We start from the raw sequence: 17,086 nt of genomic DNA on the forward strand, positions 1-17,086 counted from the left end.
GGAATAAGCTGGTTTTCAGTTTGTTCACCGTTGGCCGGTACACATCCTCGAGACGGCTGAAAAGGCGTCGGTCCAGATAACTCCAGTAATCCCTCAGGGCAGGCAGATCATAGCTCTGAACGAACTGCTGCAGCTGGTCCACTATCTTATCCACCTAAAGAGGGCAAAATAGGGAAGACTGGTCATGTGAGGGCTCTTCCGGCACAAGAGACTTTCTGTAACTTAATGCCAAGAGAAGCTTTAACTGCACAATTAAGACTACAATCCAGCACTTATGTATTAACTATTTTCCTAATCCTGGAAACACTCTGCATTTTGTATTAGCATTCTTCCACGCACCTGGGTAGGGTGGGGACCGATCTGTTGATCACCGGAGGTGTCCGGCGTGGGCCTCCACGGGCTTTGCTGGGCCGGCTTTTCACCTCCCGGCTGCAGAAGAAACAGTACGGCCAGGCTTTCTTGTTTCTAGGCAGTACTTGTGGCCGGTAACCGGGGGGGGCATCAGTCGGGTGGCCGGGAGGCGCTTCCCCAGGCAGGCACCCAGGGCGCCGGCAGGGTGGCTGCAGTGGGCCCGACTGACTGTGGATCTGGCCCTCTCGCACATGAGTATGTCAGGTATCATTGCCTGCTCTGATGTCACAGTTAATTGAGAAAATAATTCCAATGCTGTGAACAATTATGTCTTTTAAAACTGACTGCTTGAGGCTTGGATGGGCACACGCTTTGCTGGGTAAAAAACTGGCTGGATGGCCGGGCCCAAAGAGTTGTGGTAAACGGAGTTAAATCCAGCTGGCGGCCAGTCATGAGTGGTGTCTGCCAGGGCTTGGTTTTGGGGCCACTCCTGTTTAACATCTTTATTGATGATCTAGCCGAGGGGATCGAGTGCACCCTCAGTCAGTTTGCAGATGACACTAAGTTGGGTGGGAGTGTTGATCTGCTCGAGGGTAGGGAGGCTCTGCAGAGAGACCTGGACAGGCTGGAGCCATGGGCTGAGCCCAACTGCAGGAGTTTCAATAAGGCCAAATGCCGGGGGCTGCCCTTGGGCCACAACCCCCAGCAGCGCTACAGGCTTGGGGAGGAGTGGCTGGAGAGCTGCCAGTCAGAGAGGGACCTGAGGGGGGGGGGTGTGTGAGATTGACAGCTGGCTGGAGAGGAGCCAGCAGTGTGCCCTGGTGGCCAAGAAGGCCAATGGCATCCTGGCTTGTGTCAGCAATAGCGTGGCCAGCAGGGACAGGGAAGGGATCTTACCCCTGTACTCAGCAATGGTGAGGCTGCACCTCGATTCCTGTGTTCGGTTTTGGGCCCCTCACTACAAAAAGGACATTGAATGACTCGAGCGTGTCCAGAGAAGGGCAACGAAGCTGGTGCAGGGTCTGGAGCACAGGTCGTAGGAGGAGTGGCTGAGGGAACTGGGGGTGTTTAGTCTGGAGAAGAGGAGGCTGAGGGGAGACCTCATCACCCTCTACAGCTCCCTGAAAGGAGGGTGCTGAGAGCTGGGGATGAGCCTCTTTAATGAAGTAACAAGTGATAGGACAAGAGGGAATGGTCTCAAATTGTGCCAGGGAAAGTTTAGACTAGATATTAGGAAGCATTTCTTTCCAGAACGGGTTGTTGGGTGTTGGAATGGGCTGCCCAGGGCAGTAGTGGAGTCCCCATCCTTGGAGGTGTTTAAGAGTCAGGTCAACATAGCACTGAGGGATATGGTGTAGCTGGGAACTGTCAGTGTTAGGTTAACGGTTGGACTGGATGATCTTCAAGGTCCTTTCCAACCTAGATGATTCTGTGATTCTGTGATTTTAATAATGCCTGTGGGAGCTGAGGAGCCTCAGCACTTTGTGAAGCTGAGCCCTGGATATCCCATGGAAATGAGGCATCAAATCATTGCAGGGAAGTGTGCAGGAGATGGGAGCTTGTTTCAGCTGTGTTTCACCCCATGCAGTTTATCGTTAGTGGTAAATTAGGTTCTAGTACTTAGAGGTACCATCCCTCAAGGCAAAGAGAAGATTTCAAACTCCATTACTTCCTATGGAAAAATGAGCTGGAGTGCTCTGCCAGTCACCCTGAAATTTCCTTTTTTGTCTGTCCCCTACACAGGCTGTAAGATTTTTCTTCACTTATATATATATTTATTCAGTATAAATAAATGCTGCATTGCAGCTTTTGATGGAGACAGCTGGAGACTGTAGGAAGACAGATGTGCGAGTGAGTCCCAATCCCCTGACACACCTGCAAGGGGTAGAACCCTGCATGGCAAAGCGGCACTTGTCACAGGCATGCCACCGGGCTACACTGGCAAGACTCTTAGGCATCTTGCAGGGAGCTGTTTTATCCCAGTCAGACAACTCGGCCTCAAAGGTGCGAAGCAGTGACTATTTCTCTATGCATCACTATTGTACATGGGTATGTTTAAATTTAACCAGGTTTATTAGGATGACCACTGTATCTTTACACTTGCCAGTGTGTGTCTAATTTCACTGTGTGCAGCTTTCCTGGATCTCTTTTACTTTAGAACTGCCAGCTCAACATAAGCAAATTGCTTACTTTGTAGTCTCTGGGTCATGGGTTTATCGTGCACTTTTCTTACAGGGTTTTTGCAGCTTCTTTATAGTGTTTTGGAAACAAACCAAGGGATCCCATGATGAAATTACCTTGATTTCACTGCATTTTGCTGTGAAATCGGGCTAGTAAGTTTAGGGACAGAAGACGTTAAAGGTGAGGGAGTAATTCATTCAGCCTTATGAGGTGCACTCTATCTTTAAGAAACAAAAAATAAGTTAGGAGAAAAACAACCACCAGTACTGGTTATTTGTCTCTAATAAACTAAGAAACTATTTAATCAAAACAAAGTTGTTTCTGAAGATGAAATTGACCCAAAATGCTACCAAAAAGATGGATATTACCATGCTCATGGCAGAGGAATAAACATCAGGACTTCTTTTATCCTCAACTCTGGCACCATTTCATTTAGTTAGATTGTTTACTTTCAGTTTTCCAGTTTAAAATTAAGAGGGTAATGACTGTTTAGGACAGGAATTGTCCTTGTAGAGGGAGGCTCTGAACATACAAACTGTTGCTATCTGGGGCTTGTGCCTGCTTTAGCCCATTACCTCTCATGCAGGTTGAGGTAAGAGTTCAGTTTGCCATGTTTTGAACAAGATGAAAATTAAGCTGAAGTCACCATGATCTAGGAAGCCAAGACTAAACAGATACTTGTTTTGTCTAGTCTAAGGGGACTATCTTCACATACCAGTTCTTAAAATTGCTTTTTCATAGTATCATGTGCCCCTTGTGTGACTTTTGCGGGCCAAGGAAGTTCGATGTCTTCCAAGAACCTAAATACAGAAGTTCCCTTGTAATCCTAGTGCTTAGTGTCTGGCTAAAATATCCAGTGGTGACTGTGGATCGTCCAACCAATCACGTAAATCCTGAAATATTTTTGAGATCTGTATATTTAAATGCATTTGCCATATGTTCTCAGTTATGTGTGCTATAAATGATGAAAGAGTGATATGCAGCACTGAAGGTATTTCAGTTTATATCAGTGTAGCTGAGAGTAGAATGTGGCAAAGGCTTCTCCTAGCAAAATTCTCCTGAGAAATGATTAGTAAAGTCTTATGCGTAAAGTTGTAGACATCCAGCAAGACTTCACAGCATCGTATTTCTGGACATGCTCCAAGAAGAGAACAATCCAAACACAACCATTTGCTGATGAAGGAAGATCAGAGTTAAGTAGCAAATGTCTATGTGACTGGGTGTTATGTGTATGTATTGCATAACATATACTCAAATATTTATATTATCTATTTAATTTTTGTCTGGTATTAGTTCTTTCCCTTTTTCATATGGATAAGGGTAGCTGGTGAAACAATGCAGTTGTTTTCACAGAGACAGCAAGATAACTGAAGGTCAAAGTGAAGGAAAAGTGAATAAAGCAACCAAGGCATGTTAAAACATGAATCTAGTCAGAGCAGAGACCAATCAGTTCTGATTTCTTCTTATGTTTAGTATCAGGTTTTGCGTAAGACTAAGAAATCTATCCAGAAGCTGGAGCGAACTGTGGGTTCTTTGCTGAAGATGAAAGGTAACTGTATGCAAATATTTGCCTTGGACAGAGTGTCTGGGCTTGTTTTTTATTTATTTATTAAATAGAAGCAGATAGTTATGTGGCTGATCCCATTAAAGCCTTAGAGCCAACTGTGGCTTTAGTTGTAGCAGTAAGCAAGGGATAGTGAAAAGTGTCAACCCACAAAGTAATGCACCTCAGAAATCCCTCTCTGACTCTCAGTTGTTCCTACCCGTTCCTCAGCCTATATAAGGGAAAGAAGAAAACAAGTAATTCCTGCTGTCCCATGGCAGCAGGCAGTTCAGACAGAGTGCCCTTGTCACCCTGCTGCCAATTCACCCCCTGCAGGTGTGGGGCTGCATGTTTGGGCTCCCACTGAGAGGCTGCAGGAGGATGTGTGCTCTTGGCTGCAGGAACATGGTGCAGTGCAAGTCATGAGCACCCAGCATTGTGTCAAGCACAGCCAGAGCTTAGACTTTAGAACAGCAGGCTCTGGTGTGAGGTAAAAGAGAAGGATAGAGAAGCTGTTGAGAATTTTCTGGTATAGGAATTTGAAGCCTCTAGTTAAGAATTTACTCCAATAGAAATGGATGATACAGATGCTGCAGTTTTGTTTTCTTTCAGCTCGGTGAGTCATCTTCATGCACTCTTCTTACTGCCTGTGACACCATGAGTCATGCTGGTCTAGTGTGTGCTGTCAGCAGTTGCAGCTCCCGCTGCAGGGCTTGATGCCCTCTCAACACACCTTCTGTTTACTGATGCTGGCCACTGACTCCAGTAGCAGCAAGTAGGACTAGGGGCTGATGAGGTAGAGACATATTTTTATGTCCCTTCAAGTGTCCAAATAACCTATAAAAGTCAGTCATAGGTAGAAGGAATAGTTTGACAGAGCAAAATTGAAGGTATCACAAGAATTGAGGCTGGCTGAGGAGAGTTTGGAGGTAAACTTCCCCTTGTATTTACTTGCATATATCTGCAATTCATACTGCTTGTGAATCACAGGTTGGTTGTCGGGGTTTTACATGCAATTTTCTCATTATATGGCAATCCAAAATACTGTATTGACTAGTGCTTTTTTGATTTGCTGGTTTTGCAAAAACTGATGGTTTTCAACATCAGTTGTCAGACCAACATTAGGAAGAAGACATTGATTCTGAATTCCTCAATGATCATAAACTCCCCATAGTTGGAGAGGTAGAAGCTTCTCCTTTTGCATCATTTTTGCCTAATGAAAAGCTCTGACTCATGAAGAACCAATTGTTGAAATTACTCTGATTGGGGCTGAGGGTGAGAGGGAAGCCAAAAGTGCCACTGATGTGACAATAACTTTTATGCTGACAACAGAGTCCTTCAATCTGGAAGATGGAAACCCGTCCAGCTTGGAGGAAGTCAGGGAGGAATATGTCAAGAGGCACTTCAGCAATCACAGGTAAGGACTTATATCAATCAAAGAAAGATGATAATACTTTGCACTTGCTTCCATCCCAGCGTTCCTGAATCTCTTTGTCATTATTACTGAATTTCCAAGCAGAGGCCTTTCAGCATGAGGAAGAGATTAAGAGATTTCACCTGGACCCCTGTAAACCCGTATAGTGCACGAACACTCTAAGCAGGCCTTATTTCTAGTCGGCACTTGGATTTCTTTTCCCTTCTATGTAGCTGATCTTCACCAAGGACTTCTTATTCACCTGCAAAGCAAAGGGAGGAGAAAGCTGGCTTGGGAAGAACAGCCCTGGACTCTGGAGTGACCATGACAAGGGCTTTATTAATCTAGTTAAGAAGTTGTTCATGTGGCTTTTTTTCCTATGTGTTCTTTCCAGCAGTGCATCAGCCTCAGAAGCTGTGAGTGAGAGTGACTCTACGGTCTGGTATTTGATAGAATGTGAAAAACAAACATTGGAAGAGGATGGGAAGCCAGAATTGGTCCAGCCTTCAGATACTTCATCCCCAGATCTGGTGGAATTTGAACGGTAGGTGCATCCCACATTGCTTTCAGTTTTTTAACTTATTTGCATTAACACTGTGCATTTAGTCACTGCCATTTGTGCAGCCCTGCTGGAGCTTGCATCTGCCTTGTAGAAGCCTTGTGCCAGTGAAATGCTGGGGTTTCAACCCCAAGCCCCAAATTAAGGTTGACATATGGGTGATTCCCACAGCCCTTCACAAAGGGGTGGCGAGTTTGCCTTTAAGCTTCCCTCCAGGGTGGTGCTGGCCTTGCAGGGAAAGCCATTGGGTAAATGAGCCCCAGGTGTCCCACATTAAGTAAACAAAGGTCAGGTGTCCCACTTAGGGATAAAAGCTGGGACCACTTGCAGGAAGGGGCAGTATCTGTCTGTGAGGTGGATGCACTTTGCAGTTTCTTGCTGAGGAAGGACCTCCTGCCTCCCTGGGGCTGGGCTCCAGTCAGGTCTGGCTTTTGTAAATGCAGGCTGTGTAGAGATTCAGTGTGTGGCTTCCTTAGTTGTATGTATTTGATTTGTAAACTTGGTTGTCTCCTGTCCCTTCTATGGGAAACTGCATTTCACCATTTATTCCACCCATTGTTGGTCATGTGGTGTTGTTGGGGTCAGTGGGATTGATGTGGATCATGTGTAATCTGACTTGTTTGTACCCCCAGCACTCATCTGTGTACTGACCCTTTTGTATCAAATACAATGATAACTGGCAAAGCAGCCAGTGATTTTGGCTATGCTGGTGATGAAGTTGAACACTTCCCAAGTCCCTTACCTGTGACTTGCATCTGAATGGACTCATTGCATTGTAGCAGCCCCCAGCTCTTGCAAGGCATGGAAAATCCCTGAGAATTTTCCACCCATCTTCAAGAAAGAAAAAATTTCTTTTAAGTGTGTCAGTCCTTGTTTGGCTATGCTTTGCTGCTGTCCATATGGCTTGCAGAGTAAGATGCAGCATACCTGCTAATAGTTTATCAATCTTGGATGAAATAGGAGGCTTGATTTATGCAGGTGTGTCACTGTGTTTGTGGTATCAGTACCACTCTCAAATTGTATCCCTGCAATAGGCATTGCTGTACCAGACAAATTCTCAAGAGTCTAGCTGCATGAATCTCTCTGACCACTTGGAATCGATTCATGCCAGCATGTGTTCTGCAGAGATGCAGGAACCAGAAGTAGGCAGATACTTTCCTCCACAGGGATGTTCATCCTGCCTCTAATGGCATTGTTATGAGGACATGAATGCTGTTGCCCCTTCTAGAAATGGACCCTTAGCTTCTCACAGGTGGAGTACTTTTTTGAGGGATCAGAGCAGGGTAAGGCTGGATGCAACCAGGGAGGATCATGTAGTCCTCATCTTGCAGGCTGCAGAGTAATGGTGGTCTGGAAGATATCAGCACTCCTCAAAGTATCTGCAACATGGAGAAGCAGGAGGAGAACATAAACACATATGTGTTACACTTACAGCTAGTGGGTGTGAGTGTGTACAGCCCCCTTTAGGGATTGGCTCCTAAGTACCTGATGCAGGACCTAAAAATTGAAGACTGCTGTTCTCCTGTCATTGGTCCATGTATTTTATTCTGGGGTTGTAATGGTAAAATTACTGGTTTTTTTCCCAAGTTATTAGTATCTTAAGACAGAGTATGTTATTCATCACATTCTTCCCCTTACTGTCAGACAGCACTAGAAGGTATTTAGAGGTCATGGGTGCTTTTCCAAAAGGGTAAATGATCATTTCATTTTAAAGATTTGAGGAACAGATGGATGTCTAATCTATGCTGTACCATCAATCAGAGTCCATTTCACCCTATCCATTCCAGAATAGGTAGTGTAAGAGAATCCACAGCTGCAGCTGCCATTCTCTTCCACAGAGTCACCACCATAAGCAAAAGCTTCTGAACCTCTTTCTTCTCTTTTGCTTTGAATCTGTCTTTATTTATAAAATTCCCTTGGATTACTGTTTTTCACCAACATGAGACTGCAGCTGTGCCAGCAGATGGCAGCAGCCTCCAGCTTTTGATCCTGTGAGAACCGAGGTGGCACTGTAGTAAGGTATCGTTTACAAGGCCTTGAAATGAGCTGAATCAAGTTTTTTCGGGGGAAGTAATAAGCTCTGCTTGGTCAAAGACTGCACGACAGAGTCGTGAACACCTGACTTCACTGACAAGGTAGACTAGGGCCTGTACTGTGTGGACTCTAGCACTTACCCTATAGTCTTACGGCAGACTGCAGTTGGTTCATACCCAATTCTTCTCAAAAAATGATCTTTTATAACAGGCATAAAACAATAGGAACTCTTCAGCAAAGAAAATAACAGCCTTTTGGTGATCGTCTAATCACATTATTTGGGCAACATCAGAAATGCTTTGAGCTTCAGTGGACTTATTTTTTTTCCATGTCCAGCAGCAGGAGCTACATCAGTAGGACTACACAGTACTCTGCCCAGTGCACAATGTGGTTGTCTTCTTCCAGCTGGGAAGGAAATAGTTGAGTCATGGTTCAAGCTTAATTTCTTTAGTAAAGCAGTCTAATAGTGATTCATATTCTTCTGTTTGAGAAACTCCAGATCCTTTGTTTGGAGCTGGACATCCAGAATCCTTAGCGAGCGCAATACCTTACATGAGAATACTTACTCCCCTTCTGGTAGTTTGTCTCCAGCAATTGTGGAAAATATTCCAGAGTATGGAAAATGGAGTTTCAGTGTGTTTATACTTGCATGCAGAATTACGTTAAGATTTTCAGTATTGGTTTGATGGAACAAGTATTTTAAAAAAAACAAAACAAGAAAGACTGAACTCTTGAGTTACTTTCTCATGCAATACTGTTCAGTTAATCAGGAAATGTGCTCATTTGGGACATCTTCCAAGGAATGTTTTTAAGCCCAAACTTAGTAACAATGACTACTGTTTATAGAACTCTTGGTTTGTACTCCTTTGATCTTGTTATTTTCATCTGAGAAGCTCCAAGCGTTTAATTAATGTAGAATAATCTTTAGTGCTGCTTTTCAAAATGGACATTATTATCCCTGGTTCACTGTGCCACACAGCAGAATAAGCGGGCTTGTTCTGAGATTTAGACACTGGGTTGAAATTACGACACTTATGTTCTATTACCAGTTTCACTACAGACTGCAAAGCAGACCATCCTAGGGATGTGTTTCTTCAGATGGAAAATGGAGGAAATTGAGCTCCCATGCTTATTTAAGTTAAATCATCCAGGCCTGGGGTACTCTCTTTCTGTCTGCCTGAATAGTACCTAATATGTCAGGATATGACCTCAGCCAAGGCTTTTAAGTGTAATGCAATGCCAGTAAAAGTATAAAAAGTGACTTACAGTGTGAAAGCCTCAGGATACAAAGGCAAGTAACTTAAAATTTATTAAATGCCAGAATGAGGTTTGCCTGTGCAGTAAGTACAGCCTGCAGTGCTTGGAGCTTCTGTTGTGAGGCAGTCCTGCTGAGGCTGTGGCTGGAGCCTGCCTTTTGCAGATTAAATCTTGGCAGAACAGAGTTGTTAAAATCTTCAAACAGTGTTGGGCAACCTTCAGTAATTGTATGAAGTCTTAGAGGGGGGAGTCAGTGAAGTAGTTATGAATCAGAGCTACTCCCAGTCTCCAGCTGATTTACAGGAGATGGCTGCCTCATAGCCTGCTCTTAAGAGATGCTCCCTTTCCCTTCATTACAGATACCTGTATTTTTATAAGCACACAGTGGACCTGCTGATAGAGCATGGAATTGTTTGCACTGAAGAGGTGCGTCTTCCTGAGGTCTCCACAACTATTTCCCACCTCTGGCAAGAGCTTTCTGAAGAAAGGAGAGACAGCATCTTGCAGTACTGTAGCCAGAGAGATTTACTTATGGATCCTAAGGCTGCTTGCCAAGAGCCTGCATGCACTCAAGGTAGTGTGAGGGACAGCCGAGGTAACAGTGAGGAAGCTGGTGGTTCCTCAGTCCCCACACCAGATGAAGTAAGTGCTCAGTAACATACATGTCTGTCCTGAAACTCCAGGCCTTCAGATGCTAATTGTCTCTGCATCTTTTAATTGGAAACATACAGTAGTTGTAATTAAGCTTGCCCAAGACCACTTGAATGCATAAGTGGAGATAATAAGCAGTCTTTTAGTAAATGTCTGCAAAATTCTCTCTTGGTAAGATACACAGCAAGCTATAGGAGTGCAGCAGTAGTAGTCCCGCTAGCTTCCACTGACCTGTAGAGTTTCTGTGATAAGTAACTGTTAAATTTGATCTAACTTGCTCCAGGGGGAGGGAACAAGAATTATATAGTTACTGTGCTCTGCGAACTCTTCAAGGAGTACAGATGATCTAAATCCAGAAGGAATACACAGTTTACCAAGGTCTGCTGTGTTTTGAGTTGGGTGGGGTTTTTTTTATCAAAGCACTTAGTAGCAAAGAGAGAGTGTTTGTAGACCAGTTCCAGTGGTACAGGGCTAATGACTGCCTGTGTCATGCACCTTGGCAGAGCCAAAAGTCAGTGACTGAGTCAGCCAGGGTATTTCTTAAAAAGAGATGAAATAATAGCCAGCCATTTGTAAACTGTTCCTGGAGCACTGATTACTTAAGCACCTAGCTGTTCAAAGACATGTGTGTAATTTTATTAGCTGCAAGGGAGGTACAGATGTTCACCCCTAGCATATAAGTAAATTGCATTGACAAGTTCTTTTTGAGTCACAGGGCACAACTCACATCACTGACCTCCTCAGGAAATGTCATGGGGATGTCGCCTGTACTGTACTTTCTGGCACAGAAAATGTGTGGACTGCATTATGGCAGAGTGAATTAATGAGTTTATCAGACTGTCACACAGAGCATCTATACCCCTTTGTAAGCCAGATTGCACACCAGAATCAGATTTGGGGAGAGTGGCTGGTACAGCTCCAGCCATAAGCAGCAGCCCACAATCAAGTCTCTAAAGCACTGATATGATTCATATTTTTTTTACTGCTCTTGAGGGGAAATGTAACGTTAAGTCTAATTCCTAGAGGTTGAAGCACAGGCCTAAGGGATTTGACTAACCTCGTGTTCCCAGTCATGAAATACAGTTATTCCTTATTTTCTATTCCCTGCTTCACAAAACCCTCTTGGTTTACTCTAGCTATAAACATACCTGTTAAACAGAAAGAAAGAATATCATGCTTTTAAAGACTTCATTATTAAAAATGATACCCTAGGTAAAACTTTTAGGTGGCTGGATATGTTGACATCTGAAATGCTTTTTCTGATAGGTAATGTTTGAAGATGCATTTGATGTTGCTGCTGGTTTCTTCGATAGAAGCGAGACTGAGGGAATGACCAGCCAGAGGTAAATTACAAACTCTCCCCTTTTGCTAGACAAAGTAAATTAATAATCCACTGTCAATACTCCACAGCAAATTTTCTGTGGAGTAAGGCAATAGGCTAGCTTCCTTTTTTTGTGCCTAATTTTTAGTACAGCAATACTGGTTTTTAAGGTGCAAAAGTGAAAAGATTAATAGGCATTTATGGCAGAATCACTTAAGAGCACCCCATCACTTCAGGATAACTGGGGTCCTGATTTTCTTGCATAACTTTCCATCTTTTCAAATTCCAGTGTTTGGAATATTTTCCTTTTCTCTCACTTACCAGGTCTGTGAGGACCATAAGGCATTCCCTGGATAAGTTGGTTAATCATAAACTGTACTGTTATTTAATGAGGAAAAAATTGTTAATTTTTTAACATTGTTTCCCTTACCCTTTTCAAGTACTCAAAATCAGTCACAAAGAGATGATCAAGGTAAAGTGTGGTTGACCTGAACAGTAACATCAAAGAAACACAAGACCTATTAAATAATAACATCTTTCCTCTGAAGGTCAGATGAGATACCTAAAAGAGAACATGTCAGATACAAAGTTGGTACTGGCTTTGATTTTTCCCAGCAGACAAAACAAAGAAAAGGGTTGCTTTTCTCAAGAGGAAAATCACATTATGACTTATCTTTTATGCACTCTTGTTATTTAGTCTTTGTTAGGATTGTTTGTCTTTGCAAATAATGTTTTTAATCTGTTTATTTAATCCCATTTTCTACTTATTTTTCCATAGAGTTCTCTAGTGTGAATCTCTTTCCCTCTTTCACCACCATTCCACCTTTGCACTTCCAGAACAGCATGAATGGAAATAAGGTTGTTTTGGCTGTTGATCAGAATATCCACTAAATAACGTTTATTGGGTGACAATTGCTGTTTGCTTTTAAAATAAAAATAACTATTCCTTAATACTGCAATGTATTGCCATCATCTTTGCAATCTATTTTAGGTCCCAAATTAGATTAATATTTCAGTAGTCAACATTTAACCTGTTCCCTTCTCTCCTTATCACTCTGTGACTTGTAATTCTGACAGAGGCATGATGGCAGAACTTTGTAAAATCCCAGGGAGAATAGAGGTGAAGTCCAAAATGAGTATCTTAGCTTTTTGCCAGAGTTAACTGTTACCTGAGTACAAACCTGCCAGTGATAGCTAATATGTCATTTCATGACCATATGTTACTGCATGCACTCAGAAACTTTACAGAAGTCAGAGCTGTTCGTCTGAACAACCCTGCAAAATACAATACCAAATAACCATTGTCATTCTCTGTTATAGTAGATATATACTCTTCCCTAAAACAGTGTTAGAATAGCTGTCACGTATCAGTGGATCTCTTTGTTGTGATACTGGTTTCTTGTACTGCTCTTCTCTGTTCTTTCCTATCTTCTTTGCATTTGTTAGACAATATCTTGTCAATACATCCGACCCTGCTTCTCCCTGCCTTGCTTGGCTTTTGGCTTCAATACAAGAATCATCTTGGAAACAATTTGGGTCTTTTTAAATTTATAAGTAAAATGTAGAGGAGAGAAAGTTAGTAGGAGAAATAAGGGAACAGGAAATTAAATATAGTATCTGATTCCATTTTCAGTTCAGCATTTGCAAGCTGTGCTTCTAAAAATCCAGAGGATCACCACAGACTCTATCTGCAGATCACTGACTTCTTAAAAAGCCTCTTCTTTGCTAATACACAGTTTTTTCAGGTAAGCTTTGCCAAAGGATTCCTTATAGAAGGAGCAATATACTTCTGTCGTTGTCAGAAAGGGATTTCTGGTTTCTGTGCTTCTCATCATATTGCTCAGAATCATTACAAATAAGCACTTGGGAGTCATCAGTTCAGATGTGTCATTCCAAAGGGTCAGTAGGATTGCCTTTGTAAGAGGCAAAATGTGAGGGGTTGTTATTGCTTAGAATATTATTCAAAATGGCAAGTGACATGAGCATGAAAGTTGCTTGTGGAAAAGCATGAGTGATCTTACCTGAGCAGGCAAAGCCCACTTTGCTGTTTTCCATTAATCCCCAGCCACTTCATTCTGAGCTCAGTAGGACCACCTTCTGCTGTCTGTGTGCCAGGTTCCCTACCCTCAGCCCTCTGCTGGTAGGCCTGAGGAGTAGGGTATTCATGTTCTTGAACAGCTGCTGAGCTGCCTCTTAACCTCAGTCTACAGGTGCAGGTTCACTGAGCCAGAAGTTTTGTTTGCAGTGTTCTTCTTCCCCTTCTGCCAAGGAGGTGGCTCAGAGCTTGCACATGAGTGGAGGGATGAAAGGGAGATGCCCCTCATCCAAAACATGCTTGTCTGAGCTCAGAGTCAATTGTACCTCCAAGTAGCCACTGGTTTGCTATTTTCTATTGCCTAGCTTCTACCTAGTATTTGTTACTTGAGCAGGTGCTTCTTTGAAGGAAATAGAGTGTTTATGATGAGGGGTAATTGGGACAGAAAACAAAGCAGAAACTAGTGTTGCACTACTATCTGAATCTATCACATCGTGACTTCTGCGTGCCATTTGGTTCCCCCATCTTAGGGAGACAGTTGCACTAGAGGAGGTGCAGAGAATGGCATCAGGCACAGCAGAAAGCATTAAACAGGAGCTACTAGAGTAGGAGTCTTCTGCAAAAAAAGACTGAGAGGTACTGTGAGAGAATTTTGATCCTAAATGATGTGGATTTGGTACACAGAATGATTATTCATTGTCTAACACCAGAAGAACTAGAAAGGACTCAATGAAATGAACAAACAAAATATTAAAAAATAATCTGCACATACAGATTAACAGATTTAACTCCTGGGACATCAGTCCTTTGACAATTACTAAATCTGAAGGTCCACATAGAATTTCCAGCTCAGAAGGTCCTTGCAGCACACAGTTTGCCGTAATGTGGGAGCATATTGTGGAACAGAGCCCACTGCATGCCCAGTTCTTACACTTTTTGTCTAAATGTCTACTCCTGGATGTTGTCAAAGACCAGGCACTAATCTACACAGCCCTTTGGTCTGTGTAGTAGCTATGCTCTGTGTAAGAGCAGAGTTTATGAATTGAGCACACTTAGAAAAGAAAGAAAAGTCTTAGGCAAGATACGGTATTTTCCGGGCTTAAATTTCTTTTGTGGATGTCATGCCTGACAACATTAGGTGGTTTCATTTTGTCCTTCTGCTTGGTGCTGCACTGTTATATGTCGGCCCAAATCCATCTCACAGCTCCCAGATGAGGTGGTATGAGAAGAGGTAGTGTGTCTTTCAAGCTTTCAAGTGGGACATTTGAAATAAGACTAGGAAAATGGAAGTAATGGGAAGACAGGCAACAAAAGAAGCTGAAGTACTGAAAATTGCCAGTCTACTGAGCTCTGTGGATCCAAAAGGAAGTAAAAGGCTGCACACACTTCTTTTGTGCAGGAACTTTGAGTTGTCTGTGATAAGACAATAAAAAGGGAGTTTGACCAGAAATCACCCAGGCTAGAGTACTGATAATGTGAAGGTCACAATCTGTTTTGGTTTAAATAACTGCAGTACAGCACATCTAGAGAATCCTGCCAAGAAGAAAAAAAATGAAAATGACTGACAAGAATTTTTTGTTTTTAGAGCAGAAATTCAGCTCCATCTCAAAGCAAACAGATTGAGGCAGTTATAGAAGTGGTTGCAGAGCAGGGATAGGAGATATTCCAGCTAGCTTGAAACATACCAACTCAGGCAGCGGCAAAGAGCTACATACCTTACTCCAGAAATTGGGCTACTCAGAGCATTGGAGTCTCCTGGGCTTGACAGGCAAAGGAGCCCTTCCTGCTTATCTTATGGGTGTGACTGAACCTCTGCAGACCATTCCCCTTCCCTTGATGTGGTACCTGTGCTGGTACTACACTAGCCCAGGAGTTTGGGCAGTGCTGGGATAAATTATCCCAAGGGTAAAGTGATGTCCTGGTGCACTGTGCACACACCTTGTAGAAGATACAAAGGTGGGTAGCAGGTACAGTACCAAGGCAAGGCATGAGATGTACACCTGACTGAAATACAAAAGGCAGCCTATGGTTTTTCCTTTCATCTGCAGAGCTGGTGAGGTGACAGCTTTTATTGCTGGTCATTACATGCCAGTGCTCTGTTATGGTTAACTGTCCAAGTACAAAGTACTGTTATTGGATTGTGTATGTTCACTGTTTCGTAGTCACAGATCCACTGAGTGCCGCTCCTCTTGAGTGGCTGCCCTGGCTCTCAAGGCTGCCAATGGCATACACCCCACTGGTGTAATATGCTTGAGACTCACATAAGAGGAGGGAGGAAATCATTTGGACAAAGAAAGAAAGGGCTCTTAAAAGGATAGTGACCCAAAAATGAGAACAAGAGCATACTTCCATGGTACATGATAGAGATATATTTCTGAGCGTGAGATTAGTTAAGCAATCTTGTCATTTTCTAAGAGCTGTTGTCTTAAGGTTACAACATAAGAGATGCTTAGCATCAAAGGCAATAAGAAATTAATTTAGATTGAGGTCCAGAGTGTTTGGGTTTTTTTTTTTTCTAAATAGCACTGAGCACCTTTGCATCTTCAAAGGCACACTTCTTACTAGAATTATGGATTTTTTGATGAGTCACTTGACAAGCAAGTGGGATTTAGTATTCCTTAAGCTATACATTTTTTAAAAAGCACCTATTCTTAAAAGCAGTCTTGCCCTAGAGTCTTGCATCAATGCAGAAGGTGGGCTAGATGAACACTTTCATCTCCTAGACTTTGATTTCTCAAGAGCTCCTTACTCTCTGTAAGCTGGTGAAAGAGAAGACCATTTCCTTCTGTTCCTAAAAGAGCAGCAAAGCCTGAAGTCAGTTAAGGGCTCAAGGAAGCTCTCATATCTTCAAAGCCTGTAACCCACTTGCTACCACAGTCAGTAACAGCTGTCTACATGATGTAAATAGACACAGGGTGAAGCCCTGTGATTTTAGAAAGAAATTAATTGAAAATTTGAGCCGTTCTTCATGCACCTCAGGCACTTCACAAGTGCTGGTTGCTGATTCAGACAGGAAGGAGGGCTCATGGTGCATTAGCTGACAAGTGTCAGCACTTGACCAATCCACTGTATGTTTGAAACACAGTCAACTCCTGTTGTTTTTAATTCTGCTTGACTTTGGGGGGGCTTTCAGGAAGAAGATCTTCAGTTCGATTATGAGACTGTGATGCTGAGGTGCACTGAGACCTTTGATGATGAAGATTTCTAAACAGTATCTCTCTTTGCTAATGTTTTGCCAAGCATTGCCAGGCATGTGAAGAGACTGCATCTCTTTTAGTGAAGCACCTCTCTGAGCAGAGTTTGGAGACACTGTGTTCAAGTGGTTTGTTATCGTTGTCTTCCCATTCCCTCATCAGTGCTTATTAGTTGAGTAATTTATACCTTTAAAAGTTCCATCTTTTAAATATTTATGAAATTGTAGGAAATACTTTTGTATGTTGCTTTTTAATGTTTAACCTCTGTTCACAAGTAAACTGAGGCAGGTATGGTTAAGTGACTTTGCCTAGCCTAAGCTGTGGGAGAGCTGCAGAGGTCACATCAGTGACAGCCTGTGCACCCCCAAGTGTGCAGTATTTGCAGGTCTCAACTTGCAAAAATCACAAAGTGCCCTGCACCCTGTCAGTGATTACTTTTCTGGTGCAATTTTTCAGCTTGGGCTGACAAGGAAAGAGGGATTTCCTCACAGAGTAAGATGAGGCTCTTCCATCTCTTTGAGGACAGCAGCAGTGGCCCACTCCCCA

The 17,086-nt window shown here is 42.9% G+C and overlaps 1 protein-coding gene across 1 annotated transcript; it reads left to right on the plus strand.

The window, feature by feature from the left end:
• Positions 1-2,163: 2,163 nt before the first annotated feature.
• On the plus strand, positions 2,164-16,554 carry STRA8 (stimulated by retinoic acid 8). The gene is made up of 8 exons (XM_026841027.1): positions 2,164-2,355; positions 4,006-4,081; positions 5,408-5,492; positions 5,884-6,033; positions 9,699-9,981; positions 11,257-11,333; positions 12,945-13,056; positions 16,480-16,554. Exons 1-8 carry the CDS (start codon positions 2,164-2,166, stop codon positions 16,552-16,554), a joined length of 1,050 nt encoding a protein of 349 aa, XP_026696828.1.
• Positions 16,555-17,086: the final 532 nt, after the last annotated feature.

Source organism: Athene cunicularia (genome assembly GCF_003259725.1).
Source record: "Athene cunicularia isolate RWA chromosome 1 unlocalized genomic scaffold, athCun1 chr1_part2, whole genome shotgun sequence".
NCBI classification, from domain to species: domain Eukaryota; kingdom Metazoa; phylum Chordata; class Aves; order Strigiformes; family Strigidae; genus Athene; species Athene cunicularia.